Genomic DNA, 25697 nt, shown 5'->3' with positions numbered 1-25697 from the left:
TGCCTGTATTTTTTGTGGATTTAAGTATTGTATTTTTAATTGTATGTAACCCAACTGGGGACTTTTGAGTGAAGGGTGGGTAAGAAAATGGGTGTGGAGAGAGATAGTGAGGGAAGGAAAGAGAGAAGCAAGTACCATAGCAAGAATATAGTGCCATGTAGTCCATTAAAGTTGTCTATTATGTGGCAAATACTTGGAAACATTATGTCATGATACCCCAAATAAGTGCAAGAAAGTAAAGTAGCATACATTGGAACCTCAAGTTGTGGACGTAATTTGTCCCGGAGGCACGTCCGCAACTTGAAGCGTTCGCATCCAGAAGCGCTGCTTGTGCGCATTCGCACAGCACGATTTAGCGCTTCTGCACATGTGTGAGCAGCGAAACCCGGAAGTAACTGTTCCAGTACTTCCGGGTTGCCACAGGACGCAACTTGAAAAGACGTAACCTGAAGCGGGCACAACGTGAGGTATGACTGTGCTCAGTCTTCTATATATTACTAATGGTAACTACCCTTATTTCTTTTCCACATACCCAGCACATAGATACATTTTCCTGAGTTTTCTGTGAATTGTGGGGAAGATGGGACAGTCTGTCTTCACCTTAGGTCTTGGCAACCTTTATTTCACTGTTTTCTGCAGGTCAGAGAGAAGAGGGTGTCTCCTTCATTTCCCATTAGACTTCTACCAAAGTAGCAAGGTGTCGCTCACAGCTTTTCCAAAAGGCCATTGGTAGGGAGATAAACCACCTTTCCTTTCTCCTTGGTTCTCTGCATGTGCCCTAAACCTCAGTAAAACAGAGAAGAGAGTAGTTGATGGTGACTTCAAGTAGTAGTTGGCAATTAAGCCTAACAAAAATTTGTAGACTACTGAGCATGCTCTACATATTGAGGAATATTTCCAGGTCTTGTGACATTGTTGTCGTCCCTTTTGTCATTCTGAAGTATATGCTGTTTTAGGTGGTGACACTAGTTTGTGGTCTTTAAAATACATGACAGTTAGCTGTTATTGGTTATCTTGTACAAGCTATTTGCTAAGGAGTGCCTTGCATAATCAGTTTTCATTCTCTGGAAATTGAAGGGTTGAGGGAGAATAATAGATGGATTGTCTTAAATATGCTTTTTCTATACTAAGCGTTTATAAGGAATAGATTGTAAAGCAAACTGAAGGACCATGTTCAGATATGTATGGGAAAGCCACAAGCACAACAGAACTTATCCCTTATTTTGCTGATCTGTAACTTATGTGCTACATTGCAACAAGTTCTTAAACAGGACTGTGCAACATATGACCCACTTAGCTAAATCTAATCCAACAGCTTTGTATTGTGCCCAGCAGGTGCTTTGTAACTTCCCCTGCTTTTGCAGTTCTGAGCAAATGGCAAAACTACTCGCTTTTGGACTTCATCCAGGTGGTGGACAAGGGATACTAGTTATAGTCATGTGATCAGATTTGCACTATGATGTGTGGGCACTATGGACTGGTAAAATTAAGTGGGGGGACTGCTTCATGCATTTATATTACAGGGCTTACTGAATTGGGACTATTATGATTCCCTTTACAGCACTTGTTAGGTTTACCCTTATAATTTAGACTTAAAATCTTACTGTTATTTCTGGTCCTTGTTTGTTACCTACAGAATATCAAATTAAGAAAGCATGTTGCTGATTGAACATAGAAGCACATGTGCACCATGCTGCGATGTGCTGACGTTATGATATGATGATGTCACGTGATGGCGTGATTATGTCACATGATGGCGTGGTGCATGCACTCCAGCATTGCAGCGTCGACTGGACCAGGACATTGCAGTAGAGGTGCAGGTCCTGGTCCAGAGGTAAGGTGACAGTCATGGTGCCTGGCATGTGGTGCACAGAGGCAGCCATGGAAGTTATGCATGGTGGCCGTGTTGTGCGGAGGCGGCCATAGAGACAGTGGGCGGCAGGGGGTAGAGACTGGGCACCCACAGGAAAAACTGTGGGAGTCTTGGCACTCAGGGCTCCAGGAAGATGGTCCCTATGTTAGATTAAATACAATTAGGGAATTGATTTCATAAAATACTGCACCCAGTGGTAAATCTGTAGTTAGCACTGTGGAAACATTCACATTTTCAACTCTGGAAAAGAAAAAGAACAATTTGTTTAAAACACTGAAATCAAATCTGTTTATTTTAGATTGTTTCCAAATGAGGTTGACTCCTGGTGGAAACGTATGCCCTTTATAGTGAAAGGATTGGAAGTATGCCAAAGAATTTCAAGATTTGAGAGAGGTTTTTGAGGCTCAGGTTTTTTCCAATTTAAAAACTGAGTGTCCAAATATAGATTCAAGAATTTGTGTGACAGAGGTGTTCCATACCTCTTCTACTCTCAAGGGAGCGAATTCTGATATAATTGCAAAGCAGTTACTTTAACCATAGTTTTACAGTGGGCAAACTTTTCAAAAACTCTTATCAAATGCTGTAGTTCGATAAATCCATCTGGGCTAGATTATACTTAAAATGTAACATGAGTACAGTATTATACTAAATTTCAGTGTAACCTAGTTAACCAGATAGGCGTTTAATGATTTCTTAAAATGAGACACTCAGAGAGGATCCAGTGTAGTGCTATGGAAAGCATTGCATCAACACAAGCATATCAGCTTGCCAGATGGAATGATTCTCTCCCCCCCCCCCCCCCGTGTATTGTTCTGGGGGTTCTGCTGACTACTCCAAGCCACCTTGGGGCAGAATGGAAGGAGGGAGGGGGGAGAAAAGCCCCATTGTGCTAGCAGAAGTCATTACATGGCCTTTCACTAGCAAGACTTACTCTTTGAATCTCTGCTTGTGACCTCATTTGCATAATTTGGTAAGCCAAACTGTGGCTTGTAGGGACTGCGTAAATATGCAGGCTCCCAGAGAGGAGTGCTTAGTTTCCAGTCTTTTTTCATTTCCGCACTGTGGTGAGCTAAATCAAGGTTTAGCTTAGCATGTCATTTGAACCTGGGCTCCTGGCTTAGACTTGGCAGATGGCTAGGAGGCTCACTGGAGCCCCAAACGGCAATACAAAAGTGCCATGGGTTCACGGTTCCCTCAATTGCCTGCTTTGAATGGGGCCATACTTATCCTGAAGGACCAGGTTTGTAGTCTGGGGGTGCTGCTGGATAATCTCTGCTAGAGGCCCTCAGTAGCTAGGAGTGTGTTTTGCCAGCTTGTGCTGGTAAGATGGCTATAGACATTTCTGGACCTGGGTAGCCTGGTCAATGTGGTAACCTCCAGGTTAAACTACTGCAATGTGCTGTGTGTGGGGACTGCTCCTGGAGTTGAGCAGAAGTGCAACTAGTGTAAAACACAGCAGCTTGACTGTTCCCTGGGCAGACTTTTGCCATCACATTACACTGCTGGTTATCTACTGGGCAAAGTGCCAAATGCTTGTACTGGTGAACAGAGTGCTATACATCTTGGTACTGGAATACCTATATAAAGCTCACTCCTTTACATATGCAACCAACCAGGGTGGTGGTCTGCAGGGAGAGTTTCTTATCAGGAGGTCCATTTTTATGATGTAGGAATTGGGCATTTGGGATGTGCTTTCCCCATGGCCTTTTCAGCATCTGTTCAAGACTTTCCTTTTTAAATGAGTCTTTTAAGCACATACTTTTATCCTAATTTTGAGTACAAAAATAGTTTTTAATATGAAATTGTTTTGCATGTGTTTAAATATTAAATGATTTAGATATATTTCATGAGAAATAAAAAAAATGGAAGTTTGTTGATTTCAGCTGAGCTTCCCTATAAGTATGCTTAGGATTTCAAAGGTAGTCTGGTTATGTAACATCCTACGCCTTCTGTCATATGTTCCATTCAGCATCTGCAGATCTATTCCACAAAATGTTTATAAGGACCAGGGTCACCTGAATTGTTGCTTTATACCTTTTACAGTTTTATAGTAAGTCCTTTTAACCACAATATTGAGTGTTTTAGATACATGGGAAATGCTTGGCATTTTAGACAAGGGTTTGAAATTGAACACTGTGTATTTTGCTGATTTAGTTGCTGCAGTGGAGCTATCAATCTATATGTTGCTTTTATTTTGATAGACTGTGTCCCTTTATTTGTATCCTGTTGCTTTGTTTCAGTAATGATTGGTTATTATGTTAATTGTTTTTCATGTTAGCCTCTTGATTTCTTAAGAAAAGGAAGGAACATATACATTCTTAAACTTTAGAAATGTGGATCAACAACTATTGTGTTTTTAATATGTAGGCTTTTAAGGTATTTTCAGTTTTATTAACACAGCTTTCACATAGCATTGCAAAGTTTCCATGTCTTCTAAACAAAGATACTATTCATAGCTTAAGTTCTTCAAGATGTGACCTCCTTAGAATGTCTAATTTTAAAAAAATACACTTTCATGAACAGTAATTGCTAAATATAGTGTCCATTGACAGTCTTCACATGCAGAACCTTTCTATTTTAATCTTCAGCATCTTTGTGCCAGCATAGTATTGAATTTCTTTTTCCATGTTTATTGCATTCAAGTTGAGTCAGATTCTAGTTGTGCAGGTGTTAAATTGAATAAACTTATTTATTTGAATATGAGGGAAATATTAAATATTGCTGAAGGTTAATTGATTTTATCTGGTTTGAAGTCTATTCATTTATAATATTTTAAACCTGCCTTTCATAGATAAAAACCCACTGGGGGGGATCCAGTCCAACCTACTGACTGGCAGCAATAATATTTTTAAAGGTTGTTTGCAGATCTGTTGTCCATTTATCAGCAGATCTTTGAAGCCTAGTTCACACAGTATTCCATGTTATAGAGGCTTCCTGCTGGCTAAAGCAATAATTGGTTCTGACATTTTCTATACATGCTATGAGTGTTCCTGTTCCATCCCTCTCCAGATGTTAATTATAAGTGGAGATCTTATCCTCTGGGCTTACATGTTATCATCTTTGGAAGTTCAGTCTTGTGCAGTATAGAAGGAATCTAAACAAAATACCTAATGATATTGGTTGCAATTCATATATTCAGCAGGGGGAAATGCTGCATGTGTGGTATTAGAATAATGTGACCTCTTCCCTTGCACAACAGAGTACAAGAGGACTTAACAGTGTTCAGCAGAACATCAGTTTATTATTTCTAATAATTTGTAATATTTGTTACTATAATTATCATAGCTATCACCTTGTTTATATATTTATATTTTATTTATATGCTGGGTGTTGTACAAAAGTAAAAAAACCCCAGATCTTTCCCAGCAATTCACAATGGGGGAAAAGGCAGAGGGAGATACAAGGGGAGGGATGTTAAAAGAAGAGGGGAAACTTGAATAAGTTGGAAGTGATCTTGTTTGTTTCTGAAGCAGTGCACTGCCTAGGGATCCCTCTTCTTAGTTGCAGGTGGAGTGATGTGTTGAAAGCCCAACCTAATGAGTGCATGGGTTTAAACTCAGGGCAATACACAGCACTGTTTCCCACTCCCTTCATTGTTGGTTAATACTGTCTCTCATGAAGCAGTTCACTGTGGGGTGAGATTTTATTTTTCTTGGAACAGCTAATGTGAAGTTACTGCAAGAATAGCCAACATGGTGTCCTCCAGATGCTATTGGGAGTCTACAGCATCCCTGACTGTTGGCTAGGCTATGCTTGCTATCCCTGTGTTAGTGTATATAGTCACCAGCCTTAGAACCAGTTTTTCTTTCCTTTTTTGGATTTGTAGTAACTTAGTGTTCAAAAGCTATTTAGAATGTTCCCTTACTTAGAAATTAGCTAGCGTCTCTTGCCTACCCCTACCCATCCTATGCTAGTTAAAATATGGACTATGGACTCAGGTACGTTTATAAAGATAAAGTGCTTTATATGTGTTATAACACTGATGGTGCTGTAGAGTCCTATCTTTCACCAATGGGATGTCCCTGTGTGAAGTTTAGAACACGTTTAACTGAACTGCTTCTGTGATGTTTCTAGATCCAGCCTACAAAGTAATTGTCATGTTTGAATTGTCAGTATGCTTATATAAATATAGTAGGATTGTTCCAGAAGTAGGTTATTCTTCTCTTCTTGAAAGACCCTAACTATGCATTTAAAACTTACATAAGAATCTCTTTTAGCCTTGTGAAACTGGCTGGTATGGCTGTCTAATTAGTGCCACATTCTTCTTTCAGTAAATATGTCATATTAAACAAATACATAAAGTATGAATTGTAGCCCAACTTATAATAATCTTTCTAGGAATATGGCGAGTTTAGAAATAATGTGTTGCATCCTTAGAACTGACTTCTAGAAGGACAGCGAGACTTTCTGTGCCTCTCTGCTGTCCTGTGTGCTCCTCAAATCTGTTCTGGAGGGTTGAAGAACTCTGAGCAGATTTTGAGGATTGTGTGGGTCTGCAGGGGGAAGAGAGGAAGGGGAATCCTTAATGTACAAGTGGAAGTCTGCTCACATGAGTTTGGATTTCATGCACTGCCTGATATATTATCATTGTTACTTTTATTCCCCACAGTTCCTTTTCCTCTTGGAAAGAGCATAGTGCAGCTTTCAAGAATGAAACATTAAGCAGTAAAACAGTAATATACAAAAAAAAATACAGTATAATGCCCATTAAAAAGTTGCACATGTGTGGGCAATTCCACTATGAATTGAAGGCATGCAGAAACAAAAAAGTTCCCAATTGCTAACTGAAAACAGAGCGAGAGGGGGGAAACCAAATGTCTACAGGGAGGGCGTTTCATTAACAGGGTGCTCCGCTTTATGTCGTTGCCCTATGGACTGTAGTCACCAAAGGGTCTCCCAGGCAAGGCCTGCCTTGCAGAAATCAAGACTGTTGGCAGGTACTGGGAACCAGTAATGTAGGCTGAAATAAATTTATGGCTATATTTTGAAGTGTTTGCAATGTGTGGAAAGATGCTTGAGGAGAGTAGACAAGCCTGTTGGTGATAAATCTTGCAGCCAAGATAGTTACAAAATGTCACACTGCAGCCAGGGTGTCCTTAGACCTTGGATAGAGGCAAACTATGTACCATCAGTTGTGAGTGATAGCGTTTCTTGCACATTGTTGGTCTTAAAATATTTGCTAGGATGCAGGATGCAAAACAATCTGATCAGGAAGGCAGTTCTTATGAATATGCATAGACGGTATGGTAGAAGTGAGAAGGGCTTATATAAAAAACTCAGCATCCCTCTTGTTTCTAAATGGTAAAAAGCTACTTTGCAAAATAGACAGGAACACTGCACAATGCCTGTGAAGGTGCTGCTGATGCCTTGTGCCAAAACCCAAAGGTTAGGTGGTCCCAACTCACAACTCGTAAATAAGAAAGAAGTAAAGGGATGGATACTAAAGATCAGTGAATCATGTTTGTCAATGTGCCTCACATTATGCTGCCATTTTTGCTATGGTTGCTCCCGTGTTTCCACAACAACAGCTAAAGCTACAGAAAGTTTATGTATAACAAACCTATTTCAGTTTTTAAAGCAGTTAACTTACGTAGAAGTTTAATGCTTGATTTAGACTTTTTCAGGTCTTTAGAATATTTGAATTTTATTTCTGTAGGCATGGATGAGAGCAACAGGCAAGAAGAAGAATTATTCCAGTGTGCCATTCCAGTGGTACCTTGGTTCCCAAACTTAATCCGTTCCGGAAGTCTGTTCCAAAACCAAAGTGCTTTCCAAAACCAAGGCGTGCTTTCCCATAGAAAGTAATGCAAAATGGATTAATCCGTTCCAGACTTTTAAAAACAACCCCTAAAACAGCAATTTAAAATGAATTTTACTATCTAATGAGACCATTGATCCATAAAATTAAAGCAATAATCAATGTACTGCACTATAAAATAAATAAGACAGCATTGTAGATGATAAAAATTAAAAACATTTTTTTTCTTGCGTGCATTGATGATAGTCATTGTTTGGATGGGGGGCTTTTATCCATTTCTGTAGTCATACAATCAATCAGTAGCTGAACTGGGTTCCACACAGTCACAAAAACAAGTCACAAAAAATGAAGTCACAAACCACAGTCACAGTCAAAAAACCGAAAAAGCCACAGAAACAAAATTGCAAAAAATTAGCAAAAACAAAAGCTCCAAATGTCACCTCTGTGTTGCATGGGTGCTTGGGACTCAACAGCTGACAGACTCAACAGGGAGCCTCTGATTAGCAGCGGGGGACTCAATTCACAAACAGTTCACACTCAACAGGAAGCAGAACAGGTTCCGCTTCCAAGGCAATGTTCACAAACCGGAACACCTACTTCTGGGTTTGCAACCTTTTGTTTCCAAGTTGTTCATAAACTAAGCTGTTCTAAAAGCAAGGTACCACTGTACAACAGTGTCTAAAAATGGAGAACGTCATTTAGTATTTTTCTTTCAAATAGTAAAGAGGTGACTAAAGCTCTTAAGCCTTAAAACCGTCATAACATAGGCTATGAGACTGGGACAAGTTATGTTGAGGTACAAACACTCCTGCAAGAATAGCAACAAAATGCATGATTGCTACTGCTACCTATTCTTTCTTCTCCCTATCCAGCTGCTAGCTTTGCTTCTTCCAGCTTCATTGCTCAGCAGCTTAATTACACATGAGAAAGCACATGGCATTCATGCCAGACTGCAGTTCTCACATCTTTACCACCTTCCCAAACCCCATCCTCCAGTGCCCTGCAGATTATGCTAGCTTTCAAGTTAACATCTGTCATGTTCTCTTAGGCCTTGCACATGTCTGGAAGCTCTGAGGGAAACCAATTATATCAGTAGCATATTCACAATAAGTTGAATTGCTAAGTTGACATATGTGGATAACAGCCCATAGATTTGGTTTACCTAATGTAGCCTATATTCAGGAAATTCGGTAGGCAAAACTCAGCAGGATTTACCTTGAGCTTGTTACTGACAACATCAATGGACAAATTGTCAGGTTGTCGAAGTGGGTATGAAATTGTAAAGCAAGCACTTCTCATTGCAGTGTGTGTTGAATAGGATAATTGTTTAGATATACAGTGGTACCTTGGGTTGCAGACGCTTCAGGTTACGCGTTTTCGAGTTGCGTACAGCACCGAACCCAGAAGTACCGGAAAGGGTTATGTCCGGGTTTCTGCACTCACGCGTGCGCAGAAGCACCAAATCACAGCCCGCGTGTGCGCAGGCACGGCACTGCGGGTTGCGAATGTGCCTCCTGCACGGATCGCGTTCACAACCTGAGGTTCCACTGTATATCAGGTAAGGACATTTAAACTTGCCCAACTATTCATAGACGCATTAGGTATTCAGTTTGCCTTGGCAACAGGAAACTATGGTTTTGTGTGCTATCTTTTGTACAATTGTAACTTTCAGAGCTTTCAAAACTTTGGAAACTGAAATATTCAAATCTTTGTTGATCATTTTTAGTTACTTGCTTTATACCCTGCATTTTTCTGAAGAATGGTAGGGACAGCCAGGGAAAATCTTAATAAAATCCTAATACACTATTTTGAAGTAGGGTCGTGAATAGTCACTTACCTTACATTTCACACACACTATATGTATTTATGGCCTATTTGTGACTACTGAAAATAAGCTGGAGCACTGAGAAGTAAACTTTCAGAGAGGTGAAAGGCATAAAACGGTGGTTAGCCAAATTCATTGGCAATGAATCCATAATGGTGTGAAATGGCATAACTTGGCAAAAATGCCCACATCAGTGAGAACGTTCAACTTTCCTGTATCGTTTCTGCACTACTGTTGTGCTGGGTAATTAGACTGAGAACATGGCATTTTATATTCCATGCAGAATAATTATTTCTGGAGGAAATCCATCCTCATGTAATTCATCTGATTTGGAAAATATATATACTGAGAAGGTTATTCCAATTTCATTGTCCTTCCCACTTGCAGACCATTCAAATGCTTGTCCAGTGTTTCTGCTATAATTGAATTCCAGTTAGCATCACAGGTCAATTACATGCTAAGGTTAGCCTGCAGTCCTTGATACTGCACAGTCCAAATAAGAAAATAAATAAATATAGGTACTGTATCTAAAAGTATGACTTGTGGTATAACCTCCTTCATTATAAAAGATTTCTTGCCCCAAATGCCGCCAACTGTGTAGAAAAGAATTCCTACCACATTTCCAAGAGTTAGTATAATTTTTATAAGCCTTCAATTATCTAAGGGGTGTCTGATACTAATGAGTGCAATACACCAATCCCTACCTGGTTAGTAGAGGTGGGGAAATCAAAGGCAGACAAAGAACCAAATCAAAAGCCTTCCTGGCCTTGAATCAGCAGGATAAAAGGGGTGTGGCATTTTAGTTCCACCTGCTCTGCTTTCCATCAGTAGCTTTTCCCCTTCCTTCCCAATGGTTTCCATGGCTACAAAAAAGAGGCATCCATGATTAGGCTTCCTACTCTGTAGGCAGAGATGGAGAGCTACAATCCTATGACCCCCTAGAATATTTTCACAGGCGCCATAAGTTTGCACCCTAAATGAATTAATGACATAAGCATACCAGATCCAGGTGTTCTGATTTTCTAGAGCATTTCAGCCAGGGGTTTGGCCTCTCTGATGTGGTCCAGAGGAAAGCAGAGCAGTATGTTTGGCACCAGCTTGGTTGCAGGAGTTGCCAGAAAGAGGCGTACAAGGTGCCATCCAGGTGTCTTCAGGAGTTTACTCTGGATTTGTGTACGGTTTACCCCTTAGCCTTTTGTTCTCCCAACGATATCCTGCGAGGCAGCAGGGGTTTAGGATCAGCGTTTCCCTTCTCCTAGACCTTCCCAGGTTGACAAGCCCCATCTGCCCCTCACTTCCCTCTACAGCAAGTGCAGAAACCGCTTTCTTGACCGTTGGACCCATTCTTGGTCTCGTTTGCTCAATCTGCTGGATCCTGTCTTTGCATGCAGGGGAAGTCCCTAAGTCACTGAGGTTTTGAGACCCATCAGCTACCTCATCTCGTTTCGCCAGCCAGTCAAAGCAGTTTCCACAGGGTGTGGCCACTGCCACTGTTGACAGCTTCAAGGAGCCACAGGTGAGGGGTATGGCCACTGTCACTTTTGGCAGCTTTGAGGAGTGACAGGTGAGAGCTAAGTGCAGTAGACAGAGTTGTGTTTTGTTCCTTTAACAGAAATGTAGGAAATGATAGCAGCTGAATGTGTTTAGTCAAGTTGTGTATTCCTGGTAGCCCTGCTCTAGGAATGTACACAACTTTTTTTCTCTGAATTTACATTTTAAAATGTTCTTATGGAAGATTTGGATATCTTTAGATCTGTCTAACTGCATACCTATACAACCAGACTGTTGCAGGGATGGCAGGAGCAGACAAGACACAAAATCAATCAAAGCAGATTTTTAAATAGACATTTAGGTAAACTCAGGGCAGCACAAGATTGGGTGGGATAACTTAATGTGTTATTTAATTAAAAGTTCTTTAGAGGTGAATCAACTCCATTTCAGTGGCTTAAGAAATATGTTCTGTGCAGTTACAATCTCAAGAAATTGAATGCTCAGAAGATACATATTGAATCTGCAGAAGATGTTCAGTTATAAGAGACACACATTAATATCTTATCAGGGAGAAATCATGCATATTTGAGCACAGAAAAGAAAAAAAAGGCTTTGTTTTTAGCTAGTGATTTTAAAAAAATCTGTGCAGACTAGAGTTATTCAGAGATTCCTACATTTAAGTCTGTCCTAAGAACTCACATTTATTAGTATGACTTCTAAAGTAGAAAAGCTAAGTATACACTCCTAGTGCAACATTACCAGGCATATATAACATGGTTAGTTAAACAGTGTTTTCACCTGTGTTTGCAAGCATTTCCTGCTTTTCTTTTAAAGTAACAGTGCACCATACTAGTGATAGTTCCCTTCACAATTTTCATCAGTAAAAGCATACATCCTCTTATGTATGCTATCACAATGTTTATCATAGTGCTTTGGTAGAAAGACGTAATAGCTTCCTATTCTTGCATGAAGTTGAAGTTGGATGAAGCCTGTGAATCTGCTTGTACCTCAGTGCTTCTCCATTTTTTCTGGCTATCCTTGGAGGATACTTTACATAGGATATGGAAGTATGCTAATAGCTCTCCTCTGAGTGTTTTATATGTTTTTCTTGTGTTGTGCTAGTGGAAGAAAATGAGCTCCTCACATTGTACTCCTGCAGGCAATATCTGCAGTATGTCAAGGAAAATTAACTGCTTCACAAATTCTCTATCTTTTTATGTGTTGCTGGAGAGGGTTTTAGGATAGGTTGGGAGAAATATATGAACTTGCCTGGATTCTAGAGAAATTGACTTGAGAATAAAATAGAATGAAGGTTTGCTGGGGGGGCTGAAGAAAAAGGCATTGTGGTTTGAGTTCTGGACGCTGATAAATAGGGGTTGTTTTTATGTGCCTTCTTGGTAGTGGCACCCACCCTGTGGAATGCCCTTCCATCAGATGTCGGGGAGATGAGTAACTACCATATATCACCTAAAGGTCTTCTAAAGAAGACATCTGAAGGCAGCACTATATAGGGAAGTATTTTTATGTTTAATGTATTATGTTTTTACATATGTTGGAAGCCACCCAACGTTGTTGTTGTTGTTTGTTTGTTTGTTGTTAAACGTTTTTCTCTGAGCCAGTATTGACTCCTTGCTGACCACTGTTAACAACTTGGGTGCCATATTTGGAAATGTGCTTTCCATTTCTGAAACCTTCCCCTCGTTTTGAGAGAATGGGGCAGTGTTTTCATAGGAGTGTGTAAAAGTAGTTGTTGAGTTTTTACTTGCAGCATAATGTTGGTGGGGCATGTACTTGCATATATTGTTAAAGTTAAGCTTTTGATCACTTTGGATGTGTTGAGAACAAAATGGTGCCTTGGCTGCTGTATGAAGGCCATGCCATGTCAAGTGATCTAGGGATTTTACTTTACCATTTTATATTGCTTCCATTTTCAGTGTCCTAAAAGTAGTGTAAGATAAGGTCCCAGATCTCTGTCTTACATTTGCTATCTCATCCCATTTTTGAGGGTTTGAAATTTTAAAAAGTGTCAGTGTTGGCCTTGCCAGACTACACAATAACCTTAAAAGCTCAGCCCAGAATTGGGGTATTTCAAAACTAAAAATACCATTGTCTTCAGACCTTTATGGGGTTTAATATGATATGGCACATGATGGACTTTAAATTTTAAAGAAAAATTACTGCGTCGTCTTTAGAAACCTTATTAAAAAAACAACACTGAAAGCTAAACAGATTGCTGCTATGTACCGTATTTTTCGCCCTATAGGACGCACTTTCCCCCCTCCAAAAATGAAGGGGAAATGTGTGTGCGTCCTATGGGACGAATGCAGGCTTTCGCTGAAGCCTGGAGAGCAAGAGGGGTCGGTGCGCACCGACCCCTCTCGCTCTCCAGGCTTCAGGAAGCTATCCGCAAGCCTGGGGAGCCCGCGGGAGTTCCCACAGGGCTCCCTAGGCTTGCAGATAGCAGCCTGTTCTGGGGGCTTGGGTGGGAATAATTTTTTTTCTTTATCCCCCCCCCAAAAAAAACTAGGTGCGCACTATGGGCCGGTGCGCCCTATAGGGCGAAAAATACGGTAAGCTAGAAGAAGAAATAAGCACAGTAGGCAATCAGATTTGGTTTGGTTACTATTTTAATGACTGAGACATTTCTCTTATTGACCTAGTTCACACAAAGCGTTAAAGCAATAATAATAATAATAATTTATTATTTGTACCCCGCCCATCTGGCTGAGTTTTCCCCAGCCACTCTGGGCGGCTCCCAATCAGTGTTAAAAACCATACAGCATTACATATTAAAAACTTCCCTGAACAGGGCTGCCTTAAGATGTCTTCTGAACGTCAGGTAATTCTTTATCTCTTTGACATATGATGGGAGGGCGTTCCACAGGGCGGGCGCCGCTACCGAGAAGGCCCTCTGTCTGGTTCCCTGTAGCCTCACTTCTCGCAATGAGGGAACCGCCAGAAGGCCCTCGGCGCTGGATCTCAGAGTCCGGGCTGAACGATGGGGGTGGAGACGCTCCTTCAGGTATACAGGACCGAGGCCGTTTAGGGCTTTAAAGGTCAGCACCAACACTTTGAATCGTGCTCGGAAACGTACTGGGAGCCAATGCAGATCTCTCAGAACCAGTGTTATGTGGTCCCGGCGGCCACTCCCAGTCACCAGTCTCGCTGTCACATTCTGGATTAATTGCAGTTTCCGGGTCACCTTCAAATGTAGCCCCACGTAGAGCGCGTTGCAGTAGTCCAAGCGTGAGATAACTAGAGCATGCACCACTCTGGCGAGACAGTCCGCGGGGAGGTAGGGTCTTAGCCTGCGTACCAGGTGGAGCTGGTAGACAGCTGCCCTGGACACAGAGTTAATCTGCGCCTCCATGGACAGCTGTGAGTCCAAAATGACTCCCAGGCTGCGCACCTGGTCCTTCAGGGGCACAGTTACCCCATTCAGGACCAGGGAATCCTCCACACCTGCCCGCCTCCTGTCCCCCAAAAACAGTACTTCTGTCTTGTCAGGATTCAACCTCAATCTGTTAGCCACCATCCAACCTCCAACCGCCTCCAGGCACTCACACAGGACCTTCACCGCCTTCACTGGTTCTGATTTAAAGGAGAGGTAGAGCTGGGTGTCATCTGCATACTGATGAACACCCAGTCCAAACCCCCTGATGATCTCTCCCAGCGGCTTCATATAGATATTAAAAAGCATGGGGGAGTGGACAGAACCCTGAGGCACCCCACAAGTGAGAGCCCAGGGGTCTGAACACTCACCCCCCCACCACTTTCTGGACACTGCCCAGGAGGAAGGAGCGGAACCACTGTATGACAGTGCCCCCAGCTCCCAGCCCCTCTAGACGGTCCAGAAGGATGTTATGGTCGATGGTGTCAAAGGCCGCTGAGAGATCCAGCAGAACTAGGAAACAGCTCTCACCTTTGTCCCTAGCCCGCCGGAGATCATCAACCAGCGCGACCAAGGCAGTTTCAGTCCCATGGTGAGGCCTGAATCCCGATTGGAAGGGATCCAAATGGTCTGTTTCCTCCAGGCGTGCTTGGAGTTGTTCAGCAACCACCCGCTCAATCACCTTGCCCAAGAATGGCAGATTTGAGACTGGGCGATAGTTGGCCAAATTGGCCGGGTCTAAAGATGTTTTTTTAAGAAGCAGTTTAATGACCGCCTCTTTCAGCGGGTCTGGGAAGGCTCCCTCACAGAGGGAAGCATTCACCACCCCGCAGAGCCCATCGCCCAGCCCTTCCCGGCTCGCTTTTATCAGCCAGGATGGGCAAGGATCAAGGAGACAGGTGGTCGGTTTCACTCGTCCAAGCAGCCTGTCCACATCCTCGGAGGTAACAGATTGGAATTGATCCCATATAACAGGACCAGACAGAACTCTAGCACTCTCCCGCCCTGGCCCTGCTCCCACAGTGGAGTCTACCTCCTTCTGAATCTGAGCGATTTTATCTGCAAAAAACTTTGCAAAAGCATTGCAGGAGATCTTGGGGTCCCTACCAGGCCCCGGTGGTACAGGTGGTTCTGATAGATTGCGAACCACCTGAAAAAGTCTCCTGCTGCTGTTTTCTGCAGATGCAATGGAGGCGGCGAAGAAGGCCCTCTTCGCCGTCGCCATTGCCACTTGGTAGGCTCGACGTTGAGCTCTAACCCGTGTCCGGTCTGATTCAGAATGAGTTTTCCGCCACCGGCGCTCTAGCCGTCTCAACGATTGTTTCATCACCCTCAGCTCCGGGGAAAACCACGGGGCTGTCCGGGCTCCATGCAATCGGAGAGGGCGCTTCGGAGCCAGACAGTCAATAGCCCTGGTTAACTCCGCATTCCAGCGGGCCACCAGGGAATCAGCTGAAAGGCCATCAACTTGGGATAAAGCATCCCTTACCACTCTCTGGAAGCCAATTGGATCCATTAAGTGGTGGGGGCGGACCATCCGAATCGGTCCCACCTCCCTGCGAAGGGGAAGGGTTGCGGAGAAGTCCAGTTGCACCAGGAAGTGATCTGACTCATGATTTAATGAGACTTAATGAATGTGTGGGTTTCTGGAGACAAGTTGGCACCCGCTTTTTTCTTTCTGGTCCTTTTTTACTCCTTAGGCCCAGACCTGCTGCCTGAGGTGACCAACTCACCTTACCTCATTGGAAGACTGGGCTTGAGCCAAACCTTAGCTTAGTTCAGATGACTGAAGAGAAGTAGCTGCCAGCTCCTCTCTGGGACCTGACATTTTTGCACGATCTCACTAAGCCAATGTTTGACTTACTATGTCATGGGAATCATCTTGCCATCTCAATGCTCAGTTTGACAAATGTTAAATTTGTACTTGAATATTTGCATTGCATTTGGTTTTTTGGTTTTTAATTTTATTGTAATGTTTATTTCTTTTCATTTTAGTGTTTCTGGTTCCACCCTATGACCCTCAGATAAAGGGTGGACTATAAATCAGTTCATTAAATAAAGCAAAATGACTACATGAAACTCGGGATTTGATATTGCTTTGTCCTCTGCATCCTCTTCCTTGAGGGAAACATCTAACCTTGCAGATCTGTACTGGTAGAAAAACATTGGAAATATGAATTTAGACAGGGCTCCAGGCAGCCACTGCTGACTTTTATTACATGTCATAAGTTTTCATATATGCCTACTCAGGTTCTACTACTTTTCTAGTACGTATTATAAAAAGAATGGAAGCTTGATGAATAGAAGCCAAGGAGGGACCACACAAATGCACTGATTGGCACCCACCCTCTCTGTGCCATTGTGACTGTTTACTTTACGGCACAAATTAGAAGGAGGAGTGTAAAAAAAAAGGCTTGAAATGAACTGTATACCAATTTATTTAGAATATAGAGGTCTTTGTACGTTGTGCTCCTTGAAAAGCTGCTTGTTAGTATAGTCGTACCTTGGAAGTAAAACGGAATCTGTTCTGGAAGTCCGTTTGACTTACAAAGCTCCTGCAGCCAACTGGAAGCTGCGGAAGCCCTGTCAGACATTTGGCTTCCAAAAATAGTTTGCAAACCAGAACAGTCACTTCCAGGTTTGCGGCGTTTAGGAGTCAAAACGTTCGAGAACTAAGCTGTTCGAAAACCAAGCTACACCTGTATTGGTGAACTCACTGAAAATTTATATTATGTTGCTTGGGAGGGAGGAGTAGACTATAGCCAGAGATGGGAATTGGGGCCCTCCTCATAGGAATTTTTTACCCCATGGAGTGCTTTACTTGACATGGTTCTCCTCAGCATGGAGATAAGTGTTTTAACCAGTGTTAGAAACTGAGATATGAAAGCTGGGAGCTAAATGACACCTTAAACCTAGGTTATGAGCACAACAATGGAATGTCTAGGTGCACTTATTTTATAACCAGAGTACAAAGCTGAAAATGAATGAACTGCAGCTAAAATATTATGTTCATTTTTCACATGTTCTAGTTCTTTCCTCACCCACCTTTCTAATATTCTTAAGAGGGTCTCTTCAGAGAGTAGCTGGAAGTGGGGAGGCAGAAAAAGGTCCTCTTTTCCTTCCACTCTGCAGTTTTATTCTGAAATCTTAGGCACAGTACTGCTCCCAGACCTCAGAAACTGCTCACACTAATGAAATTTTCCATCGCAAAATGCACTGAGAACAATGGGAGTTTTGATCGCTGGTTCTTTATGGTGGTCCAAATTTTAACAATAAAGACTGTTGGCAGTTATTGCTCACTGTGCTACAACTTGTGATGAGCTCATGACACGTTTGTACAAGTTCCCCTCTCATAATTTCCTTAAAGTGTGGTGATACAGATATGTAAACATGTTATGAGTGTTTTGGAAGATAACTGCAAAATTATTGCCTCTGTGATATTTTTTAGCAACAGTATTATACTGTATTTGATCCTGTGTTGATTTTTTGTTTGTGTAAGAACTGTAAAAATGTAAATTGATAAACTTAAGGGGTACTTTCTCTGCTTAGGACAGTTTGAAGTTTTAATGGCATGTTACTAGTAAAATTAGTTGAGAACGCATAGCAGCATGTCATGCACTATGACATTTTTGATACTTTGCATCTGATACTCAGATTCAGTTTAATCTTGTTTGTAGGTTAAACTGAGTGGGTGCGACTGTCCCAAATTGCCCAGTTAATTTTATGGGTAGGCGGGAATTTTGACTGGGTTTCTCCAGCCTAATTTCAATACTCTAGCCCAGTGGTTCTCAAAGGGTGTGGTGAACCACACTGATGTGACAGGAGAGGATAACAAATGCGGCCAGAAGATTCAAGGACAATCAAAGATTCAAGGACAATCAGTGTATCTGAAGAAGTGTGCATGCACACGAAAGCTCATACCAAGAACTGACTTAGTTGGTCTTTAAGGTGCTACTGGAAGGATTTTTTTTTTGTTTTAATCAAAGAAATATTTAAACATTTCAGCACAACATAACATAACATTATAGTATAGTATAGTATAGTATAGTATAGTATAGTATAGTATAACACTAATATTTATGTTTGCAGAATATGTAGCTGCATTGTTTTATACTTTCTGAATGTCCCATGATCATAGTTGTGTTCTGTGTTATAAATCAAGCATTGCTAGGAGTTCTTTCATTTTGTTTTCCAATGTATTTCTTATCAATAAAAAATCAGTGTGGCATGAGAAAATTGTTATTCTGCAAGTGGGGCCCAGAGAAAATAGTTTGAGAACCACTTCTCTAGCCAGTAGAATGCTGGTTCTGCATTCCTCCTCAAGAAAGAACCCTTGCTCACTAAATGCACAACAAATTTGCACTGGCTGACTTTGTAGCAAACCTAAGAGCCTTTCCTAGAGCCTAGGAATACAATTTCCCTCAGGATCATAGAAAGAGGACCATATCAGAATTAGAAAAATTTAAACATATTAATATGTTACAGCTCAGCTAGTGCAACTGAGCACATATATTCTGCATTACCGATGGGAGAAAGAAGGGACTCCATACATAAAGTAACAATTATATGTCTGCTAATAGAACATTGGATTTGATATTTCCTGCTTGGTGTTAGTTTGTTGCTGTTGAGATGGAAGTTATATTGATTTCTATAATTTTACAGGAATTTAAATTCTAATTCTGCAGCCTTTTTCCTTTATAGATGCCACCTCAAATGAACAGCAAGACCTCTTCTGTCAGAAGCTACAGCAGTGTTGTGTATTGTTTGATTTCATGGACTCTGTCTCTGACTTGAGAAGCAAAGAAATTAAAAGAGCAACACTGAATGAATTGGTGGAATATGTTTCAACACATCGTGGTGTGTTAGTTGAATCAGCATATTCTGATATAGTGAAAATGGTAAGTAAAACACCTGAAGTATACTCTTCTTGGACACATTTAAAAATGACACCCAATATTTTTTGCTAAATATAGTCTGTGTTCTGTATTAATTTTTCTATAGCAGAACAAATTTTTTGCTGACACTACCTGTTAACTTGCTGTTAAATTGTAACGGATTAAAATTGGTTACATTTAGTTGCATGACAACCATAGACTCCTAGGTGACAAGGACGTAAGAATGGGTTCATTGTTTGTCCCTCTTTTACTGCAGAATGACAGATTAAAGCTCAAAGGTTATAGCTGGAGAAAACAATGGCTGCATTTGGATGTCACACTAAACTATGGTTAAGTGATATACGGGCACCACACCCAGGAGGAGTAGTTTGGGAGCTTTTGCTTTACCACAGCTTCCTGTGTTAGCTAGACCTAGAACTGTGGTTAATTTTAATTGTGGTTACTTTCAGATAAGACAGCTTCAAAAACTACAGATTGAGTTCTCTTGTTTGAAGCTAACCATATTTTACATTACTACAGTTTGTTTATGCAGTCTGTACAAAAAGCTTCTATTCAGCAAGCACAGAAGCAGAAACTTCTACTGCTTCTTGCCACACAGGAGTGGGAGAAGTAAAGGTGTATGTGAGCCCAGACTAGGGCTGTTCATGTCTTCCTAAGCCGTAAGAGGCCAAGAGAAAGTTGCTAAACCTCTTCCTATGTTTCCAGTTGCAGCTGAAGCAGGAAAAGTTCACAGCTTGGTCAATAGATTGCTTTTGCTCCAGCTACTTTTATACCTCAATTTTCTCCCAGCAATTTCATACTCAGTCTCTTCCTATACATAGAATTGTGTCTCAGAAGAAATTGTAGCTTTCAACAGTCATTTCTCTCCCTCCAACAACAGCAATTTAGTTTGCAGCTCCTTCTCCTGACATCACATTGACTCTGCACTTGTTAGTGCAAAACAGACAGTGCAAAGGAACAAATGCTGGCGTAAAAAATGTTTGCTTGATTTTTGAATGTGCACTTGTTCCTTATTCATCACGAGGAGGAGCAAAACTGCAAGAAAGAACGGGTGAGGAAGGGAGGGAAAGAAGTGAAGAGAATTAGTTGGGTTGAAAGTGACAAAGGAGTAGAAAAAGGAACTGCAATAATGTTGGAAGCAGAAGAAGGAAAGGAGAATGGGAAGGGGGGAAACTAAGATGATGGAGAAGGTTCAGAAGCAAGATTAGAGAAAGAGCAGAGGGTGAAGAATCAAGAAAACAGCATAGGGTAGGGAAGAAATAATAGCAAGAATCAGAGTGCTAGGGTGGTTTCATATGTATAATATAAATGCATGGCTGCCCACTGAGCTCCCCAATATTGGCTTCTAACGATTTGCAAAAATGTTTGTCCCTTTTTCTACTTAATATGAGATTTTCTGTGGACTTTGTAGCATGTTGGTCACACCTATAAAGTTACTTAGGCTGTGCACACATTAACAGCTTAAACCCCCTCCCAACTGCATTTTAGATTGTATTTCCACAAGTGTTCATCAGTATAGTTGGATGTGTTTCCAAGTCACCTGCTTTCTCTCCACACCAATGGCTGGAGAGGGAGCCTGGATGTCTTCTTGTGTCTTGCATTTTCATATTGGATCAAAGCTGCTTTGGGGACAAATGCAACAAAATGCATAATTTCCCAAGAAATGACAGGACAGATGAGGAATGTGGCTAAGGTTGTGTGTACACAACTTCACAAACCAGCAGTTGGAGAGCACTGAAGGCAGAGTAAAAAGAAGTATGTACATCACAACCTTAGCCTCAGCATAGTTGAAGGAATAGAAGTGGCACACAAAAGTGCGTATATTGGTTAACTATCTCAAATTTAATATTATCGAGCAATGATCAGCTTTTATTTCCTTTTAGGGATGACTATTTAGAGTCCAACATTTTATATTAAACATGTCAATTAGGATCTGACACTTCACAGCTTTTTCTGTTAATGTTTGTAAATGTATTATTGAAATCTTGCTTGTGATTATTGAAGTTAATGGTAAATATGTTGTTGATTTTATTGACTGTGGATTGCACCAATTGTTTATATAAATTTACAAGTTTAATCTTTGTCTTCAGTTTCCAGATGGGTAGCACAGTTAGTCTGTTGCAGCAAAAAAAGAAAGTGCTTTGGCATCTTGAACAGTAGCAAATTCACCATGGTATAAACTTTCATGGATCAGAGTCCACATCATCAGTTGCTCTATCTTTAGTAACTTTGGCATTATCGTCTACAAATTCATATTCGACTGTGTTCCTGGAAAACAAATGTTCAAGCATAACAGTTGATGACAGCCATAAAATACAGTGGTGGAAAAGTGGGCAAACTGCAATGTTGCTCACTAGGCGTGTGGATGATGCTGACCAGGAATCCTGGAAAAAGCTTTGTTTACCAAGTAAAAACATAATTAAGATGATCAAAGAAAGATGTCTTCTTCCTAAACAGTAATCCAGATTTCAAAAATCTTGTAAAAATAAATGAAATCAATTTTGGTAGAAGGTTTTTCAGGATATCTCGTAAGAACATAAGATTAGCCTGCTGGATCAGTCCAGTGGCCAACCAGATAGATTCCTGTGGGAAATATGCAGAAAATGAGCACAAGCACTTTCCCCTTCCATGGTTTCCAGCAACTGTCATTCAGAAGCATTTCTGCCTCCAACATTGGAGGTAGAGCGTGCCCTTAAATAGCTTGTGGACAAATGCTGGCACCCTCAGCCTGAAAGCGAGATGAGTGCTGCACCTCATAGTTGCCTTTGACTGGACTTAACCATCCAGGGGTCCTTTTTTTTTAATGACTAGCCTTCTCAAATATAATAGCCATGTATGTTTCCTTTTCTCATGAGAATACATCAATGTAATACCAATCTGAAATGTACAGTTGCGGACCAAAACTTTTTGTTTCATGTTCTTACTTTTTTAGAAAACGTTTTGGTAACATTTGAGTATATGCAATTTCATAGTGCATATACTATGATTAGAATTTCATTAATTCTAGAAATGACTGAAAACCTAATTAGTTTCCCATGTGTTCAACCCTGGTCTTTGAATTAGATACTCTTGCTAGGTTAAATAAACTTAAACACCCTTGTGACAACTTGAAGGTTTAAAGCTTGTTCTATAATAAATCTTTTAGTCTTTAAGGTGCCCCAGCTGTTGTTTTTGCTTCAGCAGACTTAAAGCTTTTCCTACAGTAAATCTGTTAGTCTTTAAGGTGCCTTAAGCTATTGTGTGTGTTGCAGCAGACTGACACAGCTACCCCTCTGGACAGGTATTCAGATTATAGCAGGACTGGTCCCAGCTCCTTGGTGGGTGGGTGGGTGTGTTTGTGTGTGTGTTCACAGCATACACAGTTAAAGATCTATAATGCAGTGCAATGTTAGATTATTAATATGAATTCAGTGAAGACCTGCAAAATATGTAAAAGACCTATTACATTTTTAGAGCAAAGCAGCTCCTTCACAAATTAAAAAAACAGAACTAATCCCTTTTTGTAATTGGCGTAACAGTGGCTAGATAACCTGAGAGTTTAAAAAGTGCAGTTCTTCCATCTAGTAACTGTACTTTAAAACAAAGTAGTAAACTGCAGAACACTTCTAGTTATTGTTTTGTGCTTGTGGCACATTGTACTAGTCTTGATTACGGTTGATTGCTAGAATCATCTGTGGGGTCCAGGAACTACCACCTTGGGTTGGAATTTCACCACTGACTACACTTAATTGTAAATAACTATTGCAATCAATATATGGAGTTGCAGCCACAAAGCAGTTTATGATGCACAGCATTGTTCCATGCATCTTTCGTCTCACAACTCATCCATTTACACTGGGCACACCAGGGTTAGCTGTGGGGGATCAGCTTTATTCTACTTCTATGTAATTTCATTTGTAAGATGCTTTCATTAAGTGGGAATAAAACTGCTGCTGCTGATGCTCAGTGCTTTTTGTCCATACATACATGAAAGACACAACTCATCCATAATTCATTGAATAATGCATGAGGAATATCTCTTGGAAATACCTAACTATTTTTGTAAAGGAAATTAGAAGTCACTTTTCACAACTTTTTACAGTGGCCTGTAAACATTATGGTGGGCAGCTACCATGGTCTGATATTTGGAGTGTCCGACAGCCTCATGGGTTCTCTTTGTTATTCTAACCCCTTGGATGTTTCCCCTCCACTTAGCCATGGTTTACCATGACACCTGAACTTGTATCACCATAGCAACTGCTAAGCCACAGTTTAACTGTGCACTTTTTCAAAATTAAGAGAGATCAAAACAAGGATTTCCATGTTAAAATCTGGCTTGAGAGCAAATTATGGTTAGTAGCATTTGTGACTACTCCAGATATATACTTATTAATAACACTCCTAGACCTCTCTTCATTACAAAATAATCATAGAGCAGTTTCTCAAATATTATAAACAAGATGGACAACAATTAAACAACTCTATGACATCAGATGTAGTGTAGGAGTGTGTTATTTGGGGGAAACATCCTTGAAGGCCAAATTTGGGGCCTGGCCTAGCCCATGGGATGGATATTTTCCACCCCGGACCCTGTTCTCTCTCACTGGCCTATCACAAGGTGCAAACCCTCAACTCAAATTCCTAAGCAAATATAGTATTTCTGTGGATGATTATGACTCCCCCACCACCAACATTGACCTTCCGGCCTATGCTGATGCCAGGGGAGAGGACACCACTGAGTCAGGTCAGGCCTGCTCAGTTCGCCCACCAAGTCTTCAGTAATACACACCATGTCAATTGCTTCATGAGACTGGTCTTATGCACTGATCTGCCATTCAGCAGCAGTACCAGGTAGGACAAGTTGCCATGGCATTATATGTATTTCTGGCTAAGTGATAGCTCAGAAAAGATCATGGCTGCCAAATGTCTTTGACCTCTTTTCCTTACCTGACAAATACTTAGAATAAGGAAAATGAGAAAAAACGGGGAGGGGGGGAGAGTATAAGGAAAATGCAAAGATGTAGATTAGGTATGCAATAAATACAGTCATAGTGGTCATTAAAGGTGGACAGAGGTATAAGTGGCATGCGAATCTCTGAGGTGCTAACTCTGGTCAGTCCATGGTCTTTCATTTAATCTAGCATGATGTCTGAACTGTGCTCCTGTCCCTACCAGTGCTTTCCTTGGATGTTCCAGAGATAAAGCCAGTAATGGCCAAGTGAGACTCCTACAATGGTAGGAGCATATCCAGCAGTAAGCCAACAATAAATTTCTAGGGCAGGTGAAAACGATACTTGCATTCCTAATGCCCCCAGATAAATAACATGTAAGATTCTCTTTCTGAACAGATATTTTCCTGAAATTGTAGTTCTACATTTGACCTCTCATTCCTTATCTTCAAAGATGCTTTTCACAACAATTTCCGTTAGAGTTCTGGGAATTTATTATTGTAAATTGTAAAGCTGAGGCACGTTGTGCCTTCACAGCAGCCGTGAATGTATTCCATTAAAACAATAGTTCATCATATTGTCCTTTGTTTCTCATCTGTAAATTAATCAGCTTCTTTTTAGCACCATCTGTCAAATTCACCTTGAAAGTGCTCAACCCTTATTATACATGTGAATAACATTTACATTTATTTAATATAACATGCAGCTAAACTTTATACACTTGAAACCTCTGTGAAATTTGAAAGTTGCCCACTTCAGCCATAGATTTATTAAGGTTTTGGAACAGAAACTAGAAGGTTTTTGCTTCTGGCATTGCAGTATAAGAAGAAAATGTGAAACTGGCAGCATGAGAATTCTTTATCAAATCTTGAGCAGATAAGGAAAATGAATGTGTGTAAATACCATGCCTAAGTCAAGAGAATAATCTGATTGTCTGGATCTGTGCCCACTGTTGAACAGAACTTGATTTGAAGTGCTGGATTCAAATCAGTAATCCATGCCAACATAACCTACCACTTTTCTTGATCACTATTTGTCTTTCCCCCTGTAGACAATATGCTAAATATCAGCCCCACAGTCTGTGAAGATAAGCATCTCAAAAAGTCTCCTTTCTAACTAATGTTTAGAGAGCATGCAGGCAGCATTTGTTTCAGGTTTCAAAACCAGGAAAAGCAGAAGTATGATCACTGGACAGAAGTGGTCACTGGGGCTTCACAGACACATGGAAGTAGCAAAATGCCATCTTTAATATCTTCTGTTCCCTGCCCTTCACTCCAGTGGCTCCTTCTTTTGTTGGCTGTTCATTATTACAAATTTCTTGACACATGCTTATTTCAAGTGTCAATTTTTGATGCTATAGTCACTCTATGTTTATCCACCACTTCCCATCTTCCAGAGGATACTTCAGTGTATAGTGGATGGGACTGTTGCTAGAGGAGCTTCAACACCCTTTTCATTACTAGCCTCCTGCCCTGGGCTTGTCCTTTATCCTGCTCTTTCCATCCCTACTTATGTTCCACCAATCTCTTGTTATAA

General features: G+C 41.0%; 1 protein-coding gene across 1 annotated transcript in view; it reads left to right on the top strand.

Moving 5' to 3' along the window:
• The window catches only part of PPP2R5A (protein phosphatase 2 regulatory subunit B'alpha), a 45910-nt gene that overhangs the window by 5931 nt on the left and 14282 nt on the right, over window positions 1-25697 (top strand). Inside the window, exon 2 of the mRNA XM_083733580.1 lies at window positions 19040-19236. Coding sequence (XP_083589706.1) covers window positions 19040-19236 — 197 coding nt within the window. The remainder of the gene's footprint in view (window positions 1-19039; window positions 19237-25697) is intronic.

This window comes from Podarcis gaigeae, assembly GCF_964106915.1.
Source record: "Podarcis gaigeae genome assembly, chromosome: 3".
Classification (NCBI taxonomy): domain Eukaryota; kingdom Metazoa; phylum Chordata; class Lepidosauria; order Squamata; family Lacertidae; genus Podarcis; species Podarcis gaigeae.
This window is presented reverse-complemented; position numbering and strand designations above follow the sequence as displayed.